The 19426-nt window shown below is 46.0% G+C and overlaps 1 protein-coding gene across 1 annotated transcript in view; it reads left to right on the forward strand.

The window, feature by feature from the left end:
* Window positions 1–4166, forward strand: part of LOC144486371 (immunoglobulin superfamily member 1-like) — a 31981-nt gene extending 27815 nt beyond the window's left edge. The window contains exons 6-7 of the mRNA XM_078204405.1: window positions 1813–1923; window positions 4078–4166. Coding sequence (XP_078060531.1) covers window positions 1813–1923; window positions 4078–4166 — 200 coding nt within the window. The remainder of the gene's footprint in view (window positions 1–1812; window positions 1924–4077) is intronic.
* The last annotated feature ends 15260 nt before the right edge of the window (window positions 4167–19426 follow it).

Genomic DNA, 19426 nt, shown 5'->3' on the forward strand with positions numbered 1-19426 from the left:
TTACTGATGTTCCTGTCCTGCCGCGGACCCGCTGGGGAGATCCCCATGGAGACGCTGTGTTCCCAAGACCCCAGTTCAGAAACCCCCCTGGGAGAGAATCTCACAGGTTCAACACACTCTGGGTGAAGACATTTCTCCTCATCTCAGACCTAAATGGAGCTGCCCCCTAATTCTGAGAGTGTGACCCCCTTGTTCTAGACACCCACCCTCCTCATCAGCCAGAGGAATCAACATCCCTACATCCAGCCCGGTCAGAATTTAACACGTTCCAAGAAGATAAACAGAGGAAATGCCGAATTTTAATCATCAGTAACAGAAAACAAGCCCCCATAATGAAATGAAGAAGTTGATCAAACGATTGGACAAATGAGGAAATGAATGAACCAATCACTGTGGGTGAATGGGGAGAATAGATGAAAATCTATTGTTCTCTGTCAGTGTGAGGACAAAACCCTTCAGACACACCCAATGGTTCTGAGCTGTTACATGACTGGAAGATGGATAGATAAATTACAGCATGGAAGGAGACCATTCGGCCCATCCTGTCCACGCCAGCCTGAGGACACCCAGCACATCATCTTCTGCCTGACATTGCAACTTGCTTTGCAATACTTGCAGAAGAAGCAGTGAAAATGGGAGCAGGAGGAGGCCATTCAGCCCTTCAAACCTGCTCCTCCATTCATTATGATCATGGCTGATCATCCAACTCAGGAATCAGTCTGGTGAACCTTCCCTGCATTCCCGCGAGAGCAGGAAGATCCTTCCTCAGATAAGGAGACCAAAACTGCACACAAAATTCCAGGTGTGGTCTCACCAAAGCCCTGTATAACTGCAGCAACATATCCCTGCTCCTGTACTCGAATCCTCTCGCTATGAAGCCCAGTTTATCATTTACCTTCTTCACTGCCTGCTGCACCTGCACGCTTACCTTCAGTGACTGGTGTACGAGGACACCCAGGTCATCATTTGGAATTTAGGATAGAAACAAGTTATTGGTAAATCGTTGTGCATGGTGAACCTTGATAGTGTTTGTTAACGCTGGTGAACAGGTTGATTTGAGGCCATGGATTAATACAGATTCCGTCCCGCTCCTCCTTCACAATCCTTTGTTTTTAAACTGAATTCCATAAGCCTCACAAACAAGCATTTATTCCCCATCACTGACTGAGCTGCTCGGCCAGTTGGAGGGTGGCTCACAGTCACCCACATCGCTGGGGTTCTGGAGGCCCAGGGTGGCAAGGCCAAGGAATGGTGGCGCGTTTCCTACCCCTCTGGACATCTGCCAACCAGATAGTTTATTGTTTTGTCACAGTTCAGAACTTTCCCTGTCACAAACATCAATATCACGTTTTGTATTTTGTTTTGGGGTTTAGTCTGAATTAAATGAACGCCCAGAGCTTCCGCAGGAGGGATTATAAATCCCCCCATTGCTCTATCATTAATCTCGGCCTCAGGATTATGTGAGGACTATATTGTAGAGGGGATGATGCAGAGAAATACAGGGAGAGAATAATGTCATCACAGAGTGAACCATAGAAAGAAAGAAATGTTGCAGCACATCCATTTGGCCCATCGTGTCCAGGCCAGCTGGAAGACCCGATCTTCCCAGTGCCACCTTCCTGCATCGGCCCAGAGTCCTGTCGCTCACCGCAAATACCATGCAGCAATGTCAATGGAAATCTCACCATGTTCCCCCTAATTGTGAAGGGGGCAGGTTAGGTCAGGTTACAGAGTTTGTCAGACTAGACTTCCTCGTTTGAAATTGAACATTTCCCCACTCACTCGCTTCAATTCATCCTCCTAATTTTACAGCTTCCTATTCAATCCCAATCCGATTGGCTGTGGCTGTGCTGGTGACATTTGGAATTGTCATCATCCTGGGAATGGAATATATCTGGATTGAGAGAAAGAAAGATTCTGCAGGTAAACTCCAATCTTCGGATAGATTGACTGGTTCCCTCTAGGAATGAGTAAAGGAATTGCATGTTGGTTTCCATCCAATAAGTATCCAGTCTTCATCATGGTGACACGGTGGCACAGTGGTTAGCACTGCTGCCTCACAGTGCCAGAGACCTGGGTTCGATTCCTGGCTTGGGTCTCTGTCGGTGTGGAGTCTGCATTTACTCGTGTCTGCATGGGATTCCTCCAGGTGTTCCAGTTTCTTCCCACAGTTCAAAGATGTGCGGGTTTGGTGGATTGGCCATGCTAAATTGCCCCTTAGTATCCAAAGTTGTTCAGGTTAGTGGGACTTGTGGGGTGTATATGTGGATAGGCCCTGGTTAAGGTGATCTGTTGGAGAGTCGGTGCAGACTCGATGGGCTGAATAGCCTTTTTATGCATTGTGTGGATGCTATGATTTATGGATTCTATGGTTACTGCAAGCTGTGTCTTTGAACTAGTGTAGTCCAGAGTCTGAAAATTCAGGCAATATTTCCTCCATCCTGGTCACAGCAAGAGAGGGGATAAAGAGGTGACAGATACCAGGGAATTTCCAAAACGTGCAGACATTGTGTGTGTCCATGATATGCACAATGGCCTCTCCCCACATTCCTTTCATTGATCTGCACCAGTCACCTCAGATATCGATTTCACTTCATCAATATTGAAGAATCCAGCTGCAATTGCCACTTGCGACAGAAACCTGAACATTTACACATCAACCCCATTCCCACTAAATAGCCACATTGTTTAATCCCTTTCAGATTTAGTCACAGTGTCGTCTGAGATACATTTCCACCAGGTACCACAGCTGGAACTGTATTTATTCAAATCGGGCAGTTTAAACTGGGACAAACACTTGTCCCCAACAGGGTCTGTCACTGCTGTAACATTCACTGAATCAATTCCCTCTTCCCAAATACAACGAGTTTGATCCAATTCAAGCAGCAACTTCTGTCGCTGGTGTTGAAGCATGAATAGAAAAATATACACAGACTGACTCAGCAAGTGAGGGGGGCGGGGAAGGGGTTAACAATATTGACAATCAGAAGTTCACACAAATGCGGGAAAGGATAAAACATTTCATTAGTTGTAGCTATATCTTGATGTTGTCTGTAGCAGGTTAATGAATATAAGCTGCTTCTCGATGCAGAAAGTGGCCGTGTCCTCAGGAATACAATTCACTCTCAGAGCGCCCTCCCATTGCCTGAACCCAGAACTCTGTTATCACATTGACATTGTCTCACCGAATGGGAAATGACCAGATAACTGTTTACCAAAGTGAATAGTCACACAGGAATCTGGCTGAAAAACGTGCAATCTGATTGTTTCGCTTTTAAAAACGATTCATTGTGGCTCCGGAAGGTTTGTTTTAAATAATTTATGCCGATGTAGTCTATTCTGACTGCAGGATATGAGAGAGAGAGAGTCCATCACTCACTAAACAGCATTATTGATGGACATTTACCCTCTCATTTCACAGGTGCTCACGCTGATGCAGTTCATTGTGTAGTAAGTGGCCATGAAGAGACTTCAGTGTGAATGCACTGTGTTGAAGATCTTACACAAGTCTGGCATTTTCAAACAGAATCGAGATTATTATTACACAGTACTGTCACAAAACACTTAACCCAGTTCAGCAAATTGTTGTAACGATGTCTCTGCCTCTTATATCAACAGTTCTCCGTAAGTCTGTGGGTGAGTGTGTTGTGTATGTGTGTGTGTGTGTGAGTGTTTGTGCGCGCTGTCTGTGTGTGTGTGTGTGCACGGTGTGTGTGTTTGTGTGAGAGAGGGAGAGAGAATGCTGTTATCTGGCTGGAAGACACAACCTTTCCCCAGAAATGTGCCCCTTGTGTGACAGAGCGAAGGTTAGAGAGTCAATTCAGATTTCACTTGAACAAATCTTTCTCTTTATTCAATACTTTAGGGAGCAACCCTTAACCTAAACACACAGTAGTTGCAACAGTTACTTCAATATATTTAACTCAACCCTTTTTAACTCTAGTTTCAATTTAACTCTACCTTGAACTCAAACTTTATAATTTTCTGGCTGAAGCAAATACTACCCATTTGAGTGAATTGGCCAGGCTCGCTCTCCAGTCTGAATCTCCCTCGTGGGTTCTTTGTCTTTCTCTGAAGATGTCTCCAGGGCACAAATTGCAAATGTGATTCTCGAGTTTCTGCTGAACACGAAACTAAAACTGTCCAGAACTTTCTCTGGCACTTAGCCAAAGATACCACCAAAAACTGATGACAATGTTCAAATACAGGCAATGGAGTTACTCAGAAACAACTCCTGAATGTTTATCCCAAGCTGCATGTAATTTGCATAGCTTCACCATGTATGGTAACAATGGCTCTGGCATGTCTGGCATCAGTTCAACAACCATCCTTATCTGGGCAACACAGTATGTGTCAGGTCACATCACCCAGGACAGGTCATGACTTGCTGCTGCCTTCTCTGACCTGCATCTGTGTTTAACACAACTTGCCAAAAATTCCCAGCATGCTTGATTCCCGTTGTCACTGTTGTTCTCAGTGTTGCTGTTGGCCACTCAGCCACAGTCCCTCCTCTGGAATCTGGAGCCTGAAGCAAGTTGGATCATAAAACATGACCGAGTTCCCTCTCACAGCTAAGTATCCAAATTTCAGTCAAACTATCAACATATTATTACATCCTTCCAGTTAACTAACTTCTCACCTACGTAACATCAATTCCATATTCAATAGTTACGTTATCATCTTTTTCCATTTAACAAATTGAATCACAAATAACATCAGATAATTTAAAGTCCTGAATATTATTAACACTGCAACATGAGACAGGAGACAAATCCATGGATGAATGTGTACATTGTTTCCCCATTTCCATATATCATCCCAGCAAGTGTTCCCCTTGTTATCTTTCATTTCCTCATCAATTCTCTACGTTTCTTGTGTTAATCTTTACATATGTTTTAAACACTTTTCCTGGTCATTGTCTTAATTTTTCAATTCAGCATCTAATTCCAGGACGGCTGCAAATATTTTTTTGGAGATTTGCTCAAAGTATCCCTCAATTCTACAATGACATTAATTGTAATTCGTTCTCTAACATGTCCGTCAATGAGGTGAATGTATTCAATCCTTGCTGAAACAGCAGGTGGGGTGATGGATAGGGTACATTTCTGTACTGTAATGTATCTCTGCTTCATTACTGTGTGCACAGTCTGTTCCATCTCCCACATACCCACTGTTACACACACCCTCTCACTTATCTCCAACTCCAATTATAATTAACCTCCTTTCCCGATCGAATTCCACATTCAGTTCTGTCAGTCTCACAGATGGGATTGGGACATATCACTATCTGGTCGGTTTTTGACACTGCACTAATCCAGATCCTATCAGTTCTCCATTCTTTTCACTGTCGAAGACTTTTTTAACCACGGTGAACCAAGGGGAGCAGAACCTCCTCGGGCTGAAAGACTCACTGAATGTATACAGGGAATATTACATGTATCTCAGTTGTACTGAAGCACCTCGCAGTGCAACTTTTTCTATGTTGATAACCTTTAAAATACCTTTACAACATTTGTAAACCATTATAAAATGTCTGAAACATTTCCTTGACTGTATTGAAGCATCTCAGAATGTTACTGGATGTTTGTAAAGAGCCCTAATATTGTTGCTTCTTGTGTGATGGTTATTCTGTGTTGTTTGTAATGTTCTCACAGATTTATCAATAAAGTATATCTTTGGAAATAAAATACTCCAGAATCCCTTCAGCTGGGCTCCTGGTTGTCCCTACCCGGGGGTGGAACCAGCCAGAATGCAGGGCCAACCAGAGTGCGGGGCCAGCCAGAGTGCAGGATCACACACACACTTACCAAACTACCCCTAATGGAGAAGGTCAGAATCACACACATACCTTTACCAATCTACCCCCAAGTGGAGAATGCCAGAAGCACAAATTTACCAGATTTCTTCACCATTTGTGGAACATGGTCGTCCCTTGCAGGCCAGCATCAATTGCCCATCCTGAGTTGCCCTGGGAGGGGAGTTGAGCGTCAACCACATTGTTGTGGCTTTGCAATCACAAGTAGGCCAGACCAGTTGAGGACAGCAGATTTGCTTCCCCATTGGACATGAGTGAACCAGATTTCTTTTTCTGACAATCGACAACGGTTTCATGGTCATCAGCAGATTCTTAAATCCAGATATATTTGTTTAAATTCAAATTCCATTAGCTGCCGTGGCGGGATTCAAACCCCGGTACCCAGAACATTAGCTGAGTCTCTGGATTAATAATCAAGTTATAATACCATTAGGCCATCGCCTCTGCTTCATAATAGATGCAGAGAGTGAAACACTGAGAGTTGAGGTAAATGTGGATGTTTAGTAAAGTGGGGAGGGTTCGGGCTAATTCTGTGCCTTGTGTCCCTTGCGACCTCCACACGTCCAGTGGGGGCAGGAGTCGGCCAGACATTATAGTTCAGAAAGTGAAGTGGGACCAATGGAAGCAGCTGACTGGTGAGTAAGTCCTGTTGGGTACTTCCAGTCAATATTAAATTGTAAATAATTGATAAACAAGGGGACGGAATTATTTGATTTTTTAAAAAGTCTTCTTACGTTTTTAAACTTAACAGGATTTAGTTATGGCAGGAGAGCGCAAAGGTGTGGCTTGCTCTTCTTGCTCTGTGTGGGAGACCGGGCACATTTCCAGTGCCTGGGGCCAGTGTTTGTGCAGGAACTGTATCCAGCTACAGCTCCTGGAGACTTGAGTTTCAGAGCTGGACTGGCGGCTGGGCACACTGTGGAGCATCCGCAAGTCTGAGAACATTATTCATCGCACATTTAGGGAGGTAGTCACTCTGCAGCTGAAGGGACTGGACGAAGGAAGGGAATGGGTGACCACCAGGCAGTCTAAGAGATACTGGCAGGTAGTCAAGAGTCCCCTGGGGTCTCACTCGCAAATCGGTATTCCATTTTGGCGGATGTTGAGGGTGCTGGTTCCTCCAGGGACCATAATCTGAGCCAAGCTTCTGGCACCACCAGCAGCCTTTCTGTACAGGAGGGGATCGGGGAGAGAGGCAGCGCAATTGTAATAGGCGATTCTACAGTCAGATGTGCAGATAGGCGCTCCTGTGGCCTTCAACATGACTCCAGGATGGTATGTTGTGTCCTTGGTGCTCGGGTCTGGGATGTCACTGAAGGTCTGCACGGCATCCTGAAGGGGGAGGGCGATAAGGCAAAGGTCATGGTGCATGTTGGTACCAATGACATGGATAGAAAGAGGGATGAGGTCTTGCATCAAAAATTCAGGGAATTCGCCTGGACTAAAAAGCTGGGTTGTAATCTCTGGATTACTCCCAGTGCCACGTGCGAGAGAGCATAGAAATAGGAGAATAGTGCAGATGTATGTGTGGCTTCAGAATTGGTGCAGGAGAGAGGGTTTTCGACTCCCAGATCACTGGGACCATTTGTGGGGAAGGTGGGACCTGTACAAGCGGGGACGGTCCACATTTGAACCAGAGCAGGATGAACATCATTGCGGTGCATTTTGCCTGTGCTGTTGGGAGGAGTTTAAACTAATTTGGCAGGGAGAGGGGACACAGACTGTTAGCAGAATAAGGGCACAGAATCATACAGTGAAACAAACAAGTCAGAGAGAGTACAGCCGTATTCAGTTTGAAGGGAGTAAGGCCGGGCTGGATGGCCTCTACTTTAACGCCAGGAGTATTGCAGGTAAAATGAATGAGTTGAGGGCAATGATTGACAAATGGAAGTGTGGTACATTTGCCATCACAAAGATATGGTTGAAGGAAGGACTGTGTACAGGAGAAATTTCTAACCAATATACAGAGGGATCCAACAAGGGAAGGAGCTGTGCTGGACCTGATTCTGGGGAATGAAGCCAAACGGGTGGTTGAGGTGGTGGTGGTGAAGCATTTGAGTGACAGCGATCACAACATGGTACAATTTAAGCTTGCCATAGACAAGGAAATAGATGAAAAAAAAATGTTCTGGACTGGGGAGAGCGGTTTTTGAATAAATAAGACAGGATTTACCCAAGGTAGACTGGGAACAGCTACTATTGGGAAAATCTCCAGAAGAGAAGTGGGGGGCATTCAAAAAGGAAATGGGGACGGTGTAAGCTCAGCATGTTCCTTCTGGGCTGATAGGAAGGAGTAACAAGTCCAGAGAACCATAGATGACCAGAGATAGTCAGGATACAATGAGAAGGGAAAGAAAAGCTTTTAGCTGGTACAAGGGGATCACATCCGCAGAGGGATCAATGAAGTATAGAACGTGCAGAGTGGAGCTTAATAAAGCAAGTAGGAAAGCAAAGAGGGGATATGAGAAATATTTAGCTGATAAAAGTAGGGATAATCCCAAGTTATTCTATAGGTAGATCAATGGGGAGAGAAGAAGCAGGGATGAGTGGGGCCAATTGGAGACCAAGGGGGCAATCTGTGGATGGAACCAGAGGACACTGGTCGAGGGTTGAATGAATACTTCACATCCATCTTCACCCAAGAGAATGAGGACGATGGTATGGAATTCAGGGAGAGACACTGCGAGGTTCTTGAGCAAACTGACGTCGGGAAGGACAAGGTATTGGAGGTGTTGGCAGGCTTAAAAGTGGACAAATCTCCAGGTCCGGATGAATTGTGTCCCAGGCTGCTGTGGGAGGCAAGTGAGGAGATTGCAGAGGCTCTGGCCCAAATATTCAATTCCTCACTGGCCACGGGGGAGGTGCAGATGACAGGAGAACAGCTAATGTGGTTCTGCTATTTAAGAAGGGTTACAAAGATAAACCAGGGAACTCCAGGCCAGTGAGTCTCACATCAGTGGTAGGGAAACTATAGGAGAAACTTCTGAAGGAGAGCATCTATCTCCACTTGGAGAGGCAAGACTTGATGAGGGATACTCAGCATGGCTTCGTCAGAGGGAGGACATGTGTAACAAATTTGATTGAATTTTTTGAGGAGGTGGCTCACTTGTAGAAAATAGAGGGTGATGACAGGAGGCTGCTTTAGTGACTGGAAGCCACTGTCCAGTGGCGTACCACATGGATCTCTGTTGGACCCCTGATTATTCGTCATTTATATAAATGACATTGCTGGCTATGTTGGGGGCCGGGGAGGGGGGGTGGGGGGTGGGGGGAGGGGGGAGGATTAGCAAGTTTGCAGATGACACAACGATTGCCCGGTCGTTAACAGTGAGACTGAGAGTCTTCGGTGACAAGAAAATACACCTGAACCAGAGGGGGACCAATATCCTCGGGGTGAAATTTGCTGATGCTCTTCGGGAGGGTTTAAACTAATTCAGTAGGGAGATGGGAAGCTGAATTGTAGCTCCAGTGTACAGGAGGTTGAGAATAGTGAGGTCATGAATAAGGTTTCAAGGTCGCAGGAGTGTACCAGCAGGCAGGAAGGTGGTTTGAAGTGTGTCCACTTCAACGCCAGGAGCATCCGCAATAAGGTGGGTGAACTTGCAGCATGGGTTGGTACCTGGGACTTCGATGTTGTGGCCATTTCGGAGACATGGATAGAGCAGGGACAGGAATGGTTGTTGCAGGTTCCGGGGTTTAGATGTTTCAGTAAGATGAGGGAAGGTGGTAAAAGAGGGGAAGGTTAGTCAAGGACAGTATTACGGTGGCAGAAAGGACATTTAATGAGGACTCGTCTACTGAGGTAGTATGGGCTGAGGTTAGGAACAGGAAAGGAGAGGTCACCCTGTTGGGAGTTTTCTATAGGCCTCCGAAAAGCTCCACAGATGTAGAGGAAAGGATTGCAAAGATGATTCTGGATAGGAGCGAAAGTAACAGGGTAGTTGTTATGGGGGACTTTAGCTTTTACAAATATTGACTGGAAACGCTAGAGTTCGAGTACTTTAGATGGGTCAGTTTTTGTCCAATGTGTGCAGGAGGGTTTCCTGACACAATATGTAGATAGGCCAACAAGAGGCGAGGCCACATTGGATTTGGTACTGGGTAATGAACCAGGCCAGGTGTTAGATTTGGAGGTCGGTGAGCACTTTGGTGACAGTGACCACAATTCGGTTACGTTTATTTTAGCAATGGAAAAGGATAGGTATATACCGAAGGGCAAGAGTTATAGCTGGGGGAAAGGAAATTATGATGCGATTAGGCGAGATTTAGGATGCCTAGGATGGGGAAGGAAACTGCAGGAGATGGGCACAATTGAAATGTGGAGCTTGTTCAAGGAACAGCGACTGCGTGTCCTGCTACTCCCTGTCAGGCAGGGAGGAAGTGGTCGAGCGAGGGAACCGTGGTTTACTAAAGAAGTTGAATCTCTTGTGAAGAGGAGGAAGGAGGCTGATGTAAAGATCAGATGTGAAGGCTCAGTTAGGGCGCTTGAGAATTACAAGTTAGCCAGGAAGGACCGAAAGAGAGAGCTAAGAAGAGCCAGGAGGGGATCAAGGAAAACCCTAAAGCTTTCTAGAGGTATGTCAGGAATAAAAGAATGACTAGGGTAAGATTAGGGCCAGTCAAGGACAGTAGTGGGAAGTTGTGCGTGGAGTCCGAAGAGATAGGAGAGGCGCTAAATGAATATTTTTCATCAGTATTCACACAGGAAAAAGACAATGTTGTCGAGGAGAATACTGAGATATAGGCTATTGGACTAGACGGGATTGAGGTTCATAAGGAGGCGGTGTTAGCAATTCTGGAAAGTGTGAAAATAGATAAGTCCCCTGGGCCGGATGGGATTTATCCTAGGATTCTCTGGGAGGCGAGGGAGGAGATTGCAGAGCCTTTGGCTTTGATCTTTATGTCATCATTGTCTACAGGAATAGTGCCAGAAGACTGGAGGATAGCAAATGTTTTCCCCTTGCTCAAGAAGGTGAGTAGAGACAACCCTGGTAATTACAGACCAGTGAGCCTTATTTCTGTTGTTGGCAAAGTTTTGGAAAGGATTATAAGAGATAGGATTTCTAATCATCTGGAAAGGAATAATTTGATTAGGGATAGTCAACACGGTTTTGTGAAGGGTAGGTCGTGCCTCACAAACCTTATTGAGTTCTTTGAGAAGGTGACCAAAGAGGCGGATGAGGGTAAAGCAGTTGATGTGGTGTATATGGATTTCAGTAAAGCATTTGATAAGGTTCCCCATGGTAAGCTATTGCAGAAAATACAGACGCATGGGATTGAGGGTGATTTAGTGGTTTGGATCAGAAATTGGCTAGCTGTAAGAAGACAGAGGGTGGTGGTTGATGGGAAATATTCATCCTGGGGTTCAGTTACTAGTGGTGTACCGCAAGGATCTGTTTTGGGCCACTGCTGTTTGTCATTTTTATAAATGACCTGGATGAGGGCGTAGAAGGATGGGTTAGTAAATTTGCAAATGACACTAAAGTCGGTGGAGTTGTGGACAGTTGGGAAGGATGTTGCAGGTTACAGAGGGACATAGATAAGCTGCAGAGCTGGGCTGAGAGGTGGCAAATGGAGATTAATGCGGAAACGTGTGAGGTGATTCACTTTGGAAGGAGTAACAGGAATACAGAGTACTGGGCTAATGGTAAGATACTTGGTAGTGTGGATGAGCAGAGAGATCTCGGTGTCCATGTGCATAGATCCCTGAAAGTTGGCACCCAGGTTGATAGGGTTGTTAAGAAGGCGTACAGTGTGTTAGCTTTTATTGGTAGAGGGATTGAGTTTCAGAGCCATGAGGTCATGTTGTAGCTGTACAAAACTCTGGTGCGGCCGCACTTGGAGTATTGCGTACAGTTCTGGTTGCCGCATTATAGGAAGGATGTGGAAGCATTGGAAAGCGTGCAGAGGAGATTTACCAGGATGTTGCCTGGTATGGTGGGAAGGTCTTATGAGGTAAGGCTGAGGGACTTGAGGCTGTTTTCGTTAGAGAGAAGAAGGTTAAGAAGTGACTTAATAGAGACATAAAAAATGATCAGAGGATTAGATAGGGTGGACAGTGAGAGCCTTTTTCCTCGGATTGTGATGGCTAGCACGAGGGGACATAGCTTTAAATTGAGGGGTGATAGATATAGGACAGATGTCAGAGATAGGTTCTTCACTCAGAGAGTAGAAAGGGCGTGGAATGCCCTGCCTGCAACAGTCGTGGACTCGCCAACATTAAGGGCACTTAAAGGGTCATTGGATAGACATGTGGATGATATTGGAATAGTGTAGATTAGAGGGGCTTTAGATTGGTTCCACTGGTCGGCGCAACATCGAGGGCCGAAGGGCCTGTACTGCGCTGTAATGTTCTATGTTCTAATACATGTGACAATAATAAATCAAATCAAATGTCTAAAGGGAGTGCATTACTCACTTGGACCTGGTTTCGGGTCCCTTGTCAGGCTCTTCACTTAGTTTCTTCAATGGGGTTAAATTAACCGTTGCAGGTTTTAGTTTTACTCAGCCAGGTAGCTTCACTCTGTTCCGCGCTTGGAAATGACCCTTTCTATTGCACCTGAAACAAGCATAATTCCTTCATCGGCACGTTTCTTGGGAATCTTCTCCCCCACACCAAAAGCAAGGTCCTGCCCTTGAAGCTCCATTACTTTGTTTTGGGCTTTCCAGTTGCCGCATTCGTTTTGCTCTTCACTGCAGTTGTTTCCCGTCTCGTTCGGAATGCTTTGCAACTCATTTACATCTGGTGCTGCTCATTCAGAGCTTTTCGTTTCAAGCCATTGGGCAGGATTTTATGGCCTGGCTCATCCTGAACCCTTAAAATCCTGCCTCAGGTCAATGGACCTTTCCGTGGTCCGCCCCTCACCCGCTCCGATTCCCATGGCAGGCGGGACAGCAAAATCCCGGCACATAACCTTTGTAGAATGAGATTCTGCCACAGACCAAACGGTCCCTCAACCTTTCTGCTATTGCTGGGCCGAATTCACAGTTCGTGAATCCTCTCAATCTGGCGAGGTAGCCTGAGACTGTCTCCCCTGGCTCCTGGTCTGCAGGGTGAAAGTTGTAAGTAACAGAATGATTTGAGGGTCGGGGAGCGTTTGGGGGGGGGGAGGGGGGGGGGGGTTGGAGGTTGAAATGACTTTGAACTGGCTCTGACAGCTGTTCAAAAGATAGGGGGGCAGAATTTTCCCGTCCCACCCACCACGGGAATCGGCATGACACGGACCATGCAAAGGTCTGTTGACCTCAAGTAGGATTTTCCACATTTGGGGCGAGCGTGGCTGGAAAATTCTGCCCTGGGTGTCAGGAAAATCAGGCGATGTTAAACTTCTGATTAATCTGTCTGCCTGTGGTCTCTGAACATTGCAAAGAATAACCTTCCACTTTCCTTCAGTTGTTGTCTCATTCATTACAAGGGGCGGCATGGTGGCACAATGGTTAGCACCGCTGCCTCACAGCGCCAGGGACCTAAGTTTGATTCTGGCATTGGGTGACTGTCTGTGGCATCTGCATGTTCTCCCCGTGTCTGCGTGGGTTTCCTCTGGGTGCTCCGGTTTTCTCCCACACTCCAAAGATGTGCAGGCTATATGGATTGGCCATGATAAATTGCCCCTTAGTGCTTCAAGATATGTAGGTTAGGTGGATTGGCCATGCTTAATTGCTCCTTAGTATCTCAAGATGTGCAGTTTAGGTTGATTGGCCTTGCTAAATTGCCTCTTAATGCCTCAAGATATGTAGGTTAGGTGGATTGGCCATTCAAAATTGCCCCTTAGTGTCCCAAGATGTGTAGGTTAGGGGTATTAGTGAGGTAAATACAGGGATAGGATCTGGGTGAGATGCTCTATCAGAGAGTCAATGCAGGCATGATGGGCCAAATGGCTTCCGTCTGTCGGGATTCGACAATTTTCAGTGTAAAGTCTGCAAATTCTCCCCTTGTCTGCATGGGTTTCCTCTGGGTGATCTGGGATCCTCCCATACTCCAGAGATGTGCAGGTTAGGCGGATTAGCCACGCTGAATTGCCCCTTAGTGTCCAAATATGTACAGGTTGGGTGGATTGGTCTTGCTAAATTGCACCTGAATGACAGTAGGGCCAGCATGATAAATAATTGGGGTAATGGGGATAGTGACTGTTTGGGATTGTTGTTGGTGTAGACTCGATGGGCCAAATAGCCTCCTTCTGCACTGTCAGGATTCTGAAAGAAGTAATGTCAACTTTCAATACATTGGCCCCAGTTTCCAATTCAGGGTCGATTTGTTCTAATTTCCAGAGGAAACATACATGTTTTCCTCGCTTCTTATTTTCGATGCTCCAGTCTCTTCCCCCTTTAATTGTGCACTGTGACCCCAATGTCTTTTAAAGTTTTTTTTCACCTCGTTGCCAGTGTAATAAATTGAGGGCAGCTCGATAAGGCTTCAGAAAAAATGCTTGTATCGGTTCATAGAAACAGAGAACATAGGAGCAGGAGGAGTCTGTTTGGTCCTTTGACCCTGCTCCGCCATCAATTCCAATCATGGCTGATCGTCCAACTCAATAACCTAATCCTGCTTTCTTCCCATAACCTTTGATTCCATTCACCCCAAGTGCTATATCCAGCTGCCTCTTGAATACATTCAATGTTTTGGCATCAACTACTTCCTGTGGTGGTAAATTCCACAGACTCACCACTCTTTGGGTGACAAAATGTCTCCTCACCTCCGTCCGAAATGGTCTACCCTGAATCCTCAGGCTGTGACTCCTGGTTCTGGACTCCCCCATCATCAGGAACATCCTCCGTGCATCTACCCTGTCTAGTCCTGTTAGAATTTTATAAGTCTCTATGAGATCCCCCCTCATTTGTCTGAACTCCAGTGAAAACAATCCTAACTTAATTAATCTCTCCTCATACATCAGTCCTGCCATTCCCGGGATCAGCCTGTTAAACCTTCGCTGCATTCTCTGGAGAGCAAGAACATCCTTCCCCAGAAAAGGAGACCAAAACTGCACACAGTATTCTAGGTGTGACCTCATCAAGGCCGTGTATAATTGCAACAACACATCCCTGCTCCTGTACTCAAAACCTCTCGCAATGACGGCCAACGTAACATTTGCCTTCTTTACTGCCTGTTGCATCTGCATGCTTACCTTCAGCGACTGGGGCACAAAGACACCCAGGTCCCGCTGCACACTCCCCTCTCCCAATTTACAGCCATTTACGTAGTATTTTGCCTTCTTGTTTTTGCTTCCAAAGTGAATAACCTCACATTTAGCCAAATTATACTGCATCTGCCATTGATTTGCCCACTCACACAACCTGTCCAGATCATTCAGAAGGATCTCTGCATCCTCGTCACAGCTCACCCTCCCACCCAACTTGGTATCATCTGCAAACTTTGAGATATTACATTTTGTTCCCTCATTCAAATCATTAAGAAATATTGTGAATAGCTGGGGTCCCAGCACCGATCCCTCTGGCACCCTACTTGTTACAGGCTTCCAATTTAAAAATAACCCAGTAATTCCTACTCTTTGTCTTGTAATATCCATCTTAATACACTTCCCCCAATCCCACATGCTTTGATCTTGCACGATAATCTCTTTTGCGGGACTTCTTAAACACTTTCAGAAAGTTCAAATATACCACATCGACTGGCTCCCCCTTGCCAACTCTACTCGTTACATCTTCAAAGAATTTGAACAGTTTTAGCAAGCATGATTTCCCCTTTATAAATCCATGCTGACTCTGTCTGATCCTGCCACTGCTTTCTAAATGCTTTATTGCCAATAAACAAATAACTATATTTATCACATGGTCAGACAGCATAACTCTGCAACTACACACTGCACCTTCCTGGGTCCAACTGCCAATCCTCCCCTGGCTCGGAATCTGCGCCCTCGCACTCAAGTGGCTCATCGTCCCACCTCAACTCTCCATAGGGTCAGGCCCGACCGCATGGTCCATAGGAAACTCCCCCTCAAAGGAACCACACTACTGCAGTTGGCAAATCTCACACCATCCTGACTTGGAAATATATCGGCTGTTCCTTCACTGTCACTGGGTCCAAATCCTGGAATGCCCTCCCTGACAGCGCTGTGGTTGTACCCACTGGACAGGCTGCAGTGGTTCAATAAGGGAGCTCACCACCACCTTCTTAAGGACAGCGAGGGATGGACAATGAATGCTGGGATTAGCCAGCGATACCCACATCCCATAAAATGAATTTGGAAAGAAATAGGAAGATTGAAAGTTTCTGGCCAGTGTCTCCACTATTTCCACTTGTCCTGTTCTCAGTGAACCGCCACCATTATCCAGGCTGGGTAACTGTTCTTTCCATTGTGATATGAAAAGTGTTGGATTGAACGAGGTGAAGTGAAGCTGTTTGTTTAGTGACTATAATTGATGTGAGTCTCCATGGATCCGATTAGTGTGCCTGGAGGGATTCCCTCTTCTATTAATAAGGGATTCCGTTCAATGTGTTGTCCCATTGAGTCAGCGGGAGCAACAACTCCGACTCTAACAGAGATCAGCGGCTGTGGAGAGAGAGGGAGGGCGAGGAGAGATCAGAATCTGGGAGCAATGGATTGGAATGTTCCAACAATGGATCAGAATCTGGGAGCAATAAACCGGGATGTTCCAACAATGGATCAGAAAATGGGAACGATGGATTGGAATGTTCCAACACTGGACAGGAATTTTGCTGAGGCTCTGCTCTTTCTTACTCAAGATTGGTTTGGTCCAGCACCATTAACAATTACCATCGCTTATGTGCTCTTTTTTATTCAAGGGGTTTACTATCCAATCTTGGCTATTGTTGGTGTCCCTGGTAAGTCTCTGTTTCCACTTATTCTATTTGTCATCTATGTTTCATTGTATTACTCTCCTTATTTCAGTTTTGGGAGCATGGAGTCCATTGACTTCAGTTCCACACTTAATCTCTGCTCCCTGTCCATTGACTCCATTCCTGTAGCTGAAGCTGGTCCACACTGATTACACCCTCCATTAACCCTTTGACCTTGAGCTGATTACTCACCCCATATCCCATGCAGCCATATAAAACATTGGTTAGGCCTTATTTCGGGTATTGTGTGCAATGTTGTTCACCACACTACCTGAAGGACGAGTAAGCTTTGGAGGCAGTGCAAAGAGAGTTCACCAGGATGCTACCATTCACCAGAAACTCAACTGGTCTCACCACACAAACACAGTGGCAACAAGAGGAGGTCAGGGGCGAGGAATACTGCGGCGAGTAAATCACCTCCTGACTCCACAAAGCCTATCCCCATCTACAAAGCACAAGTCAGGAGTGCGATGGAATATTCCCCACTTGCCTGGATGGGTGCAGCTCCAAAAAAATTCAAGAAGCTTGACGCCATCCAGGACAAAGCAGTCCGCTTGACTGGCACCACATCCACAAACATTCACTCCCTCCATCACCGATGCTCAGTCACAGCAGTGTGTACCATCTACCAGATATACTGTGGCAATTCACCCAAGATCCTTAGACAGCACCTTCCAAACCCAAGACCACTTCCGCCTAGAAGGACAAGGACAGCAGATACATGGGGACACCAGAACTTGCAACCTCCCTTCCAAGCCACTCAAAATCCTGGTTTGGAAATATATCATCGGTTCCTTCGCAGTCGCTGTGTTAAAATACTGAAAATCCCTCCTCAAGGACATTTTAGGTCAACCCACAGCACATGGACTGCAGCGATTCAAGAGCTTGCTCACAACCACCTTCTCAAGGGCAACTGCGAATGAGCAATTTAAAATGCTGGCCACCCAGCAACGCCCATGTCCAACAAATGAATTTAAAAATCAGCTGCGTGGTCTCGAGGGTGTTGTTTATGAGGAGAGGCTGAATAAACTAGAATTGTTTTCACTGGAAAGACAGTGGCTGAGGGGAGACCTGATAGATGTCTACAAAATTATGAGAGGAACAGACAGGGTGGATCATCAGAGGCTTTTTTCCCAGGATGGAAGTGTCAATTACGAGGTGGCACAGGTTCAAGGTGAGAGGGAGAAAGTTTAAGGGAGATGTGCGGGGGAGGTTTTTCATGCAGAGTGTGTTGGGTGCCTGGAACGTGCTGCCAAAGGATGTTGTGGAATAGAGAGATACGGTCAGAGTCAGGGCAGTAGCTTTTCTTTTTTGTTTAATGTTCTACCCTGAATCCTCAGACTGTGAACCCTAGTTCTGGACTCCCCCACCATCGGGAATTACCTCCCTGCATCTACCCTGTCTCGTCCTGTTAGAATTTTAAAAGTCTCCATGAGTTCCCCCTCTCATGCGTCTGAACTCAAGCGAAAATAATCCTAACCTAGTCAATCTCTCCTCATACATCAGTCCCGCCATCCCCAGAATCAGCCTGGTGAACCTGATAAACCATGATTGGCATTGACTTGGAGGGCCCAAGGGCCTGTTCCTGTGCTATCCACGACATCATGAATCCTGACTATTGTCACCACCAGAATCATCCTTTGCCTCACTCCAGCTGTCACATATCCCGACTCAACGATTCCAGTTTTCTGCTGACTAACCTCCGAGTTACGAAGCTGCAGAGTAAAGGCTCATCCCAAACTCTGCTGTCCATATCCCAACTTTCACCCATTTAGCATCATCCTTGTGCTCACTGCCTTCTGTCACCAGCTGATCTGGGAAAGACCTCATTTTCACACTCACCCGATCTAATCCCTCCATGAATCTCTCCACAGGACCGTCTCAGACTATCCATTTTCCTAAATGCTTCTCTCTGTTGGCGTTTCAACAGAGACCACCAACCACCAGCTCCCCCCTCCCCACCCCCACAACAGGTATGTCTTCAGTATAACGCCAGGATATTGTAAGGGCCCATAGACTGTACAGCAGATAATGTAAAGACAATAAGAAGGGGGTGGTTAAAGTGGGACTGAGGGTGTTGTATTTGACTGCACAAATTATATGAAATAAAGTCAATGAGCTTGTAATGCAGATTGAAATTTGCGGGAACAATGTTGTGGGCATCACAGAGATGTGGCTGCAAGGGGACCAAGTCTGGGAATTAAATATTCAGAGATACATATCCTATTGAAAAGACAGGCAGGTGGGTAGAGGGGGTGGTGTTGCTTTGGTCGTGAGAAAATAAATTAAATTGATAGCAAGAAAGGATATATGGTCAGAAGATACAAGATGGGACTTTACGGACCCACTCATCCCCAAACCGTGAAATCGTGCCCAAGGTCAACAGACCTTTCCCTCGTCTACCCATCGCCCGCCTCGATGGTTGTGGCAGACAGGACAGTAAAATTCCGGCCATAGAATCGGTCTGGCTAGAGTTGGGGAGCGTCAAAAGTAAAAGACCCTGATGGGAGTAATGTACAGGCCTCCGAGCAGTAGTCAACATGTGGGGGACAAAATACACCAGGAGATAAAAAAGGCCTGTCAAGAAAGACAAGGTTACAGTGATCATGGGAGACTTCAATATGCAGGTGGACTGGGAAAATCAGGTCGGTAGTGGATCCCAAGAAAAGGAATTTGTGGAATGTCTGCGAGATGGGTTTTTGGAGCAACTTATGGTGGAGCCCACTAGGGAACAGGGAATTCTAGATTTGGTGATGTGTAATGAGGCAGTCTTGATATGGGGGCTGAGGATGAAG

Source organism: Mustelus asterias, unplaced genomic scaffold, assembly GCF_964213995.1.
Source record: "Mustelus asterias unplaced genomic scaffold, sMusAst1.hap1.1 HAP1_SCAFFOLD_324, whole genome shotgun sequence".
Classification (NCBI taxonomy): domain Eukaryota; kingdom Metazoa; phylum Chordata; class Chondrichthyes; order Carcharhiniformes; family Triakidae; genus Mustelus; species Mustelus asterias.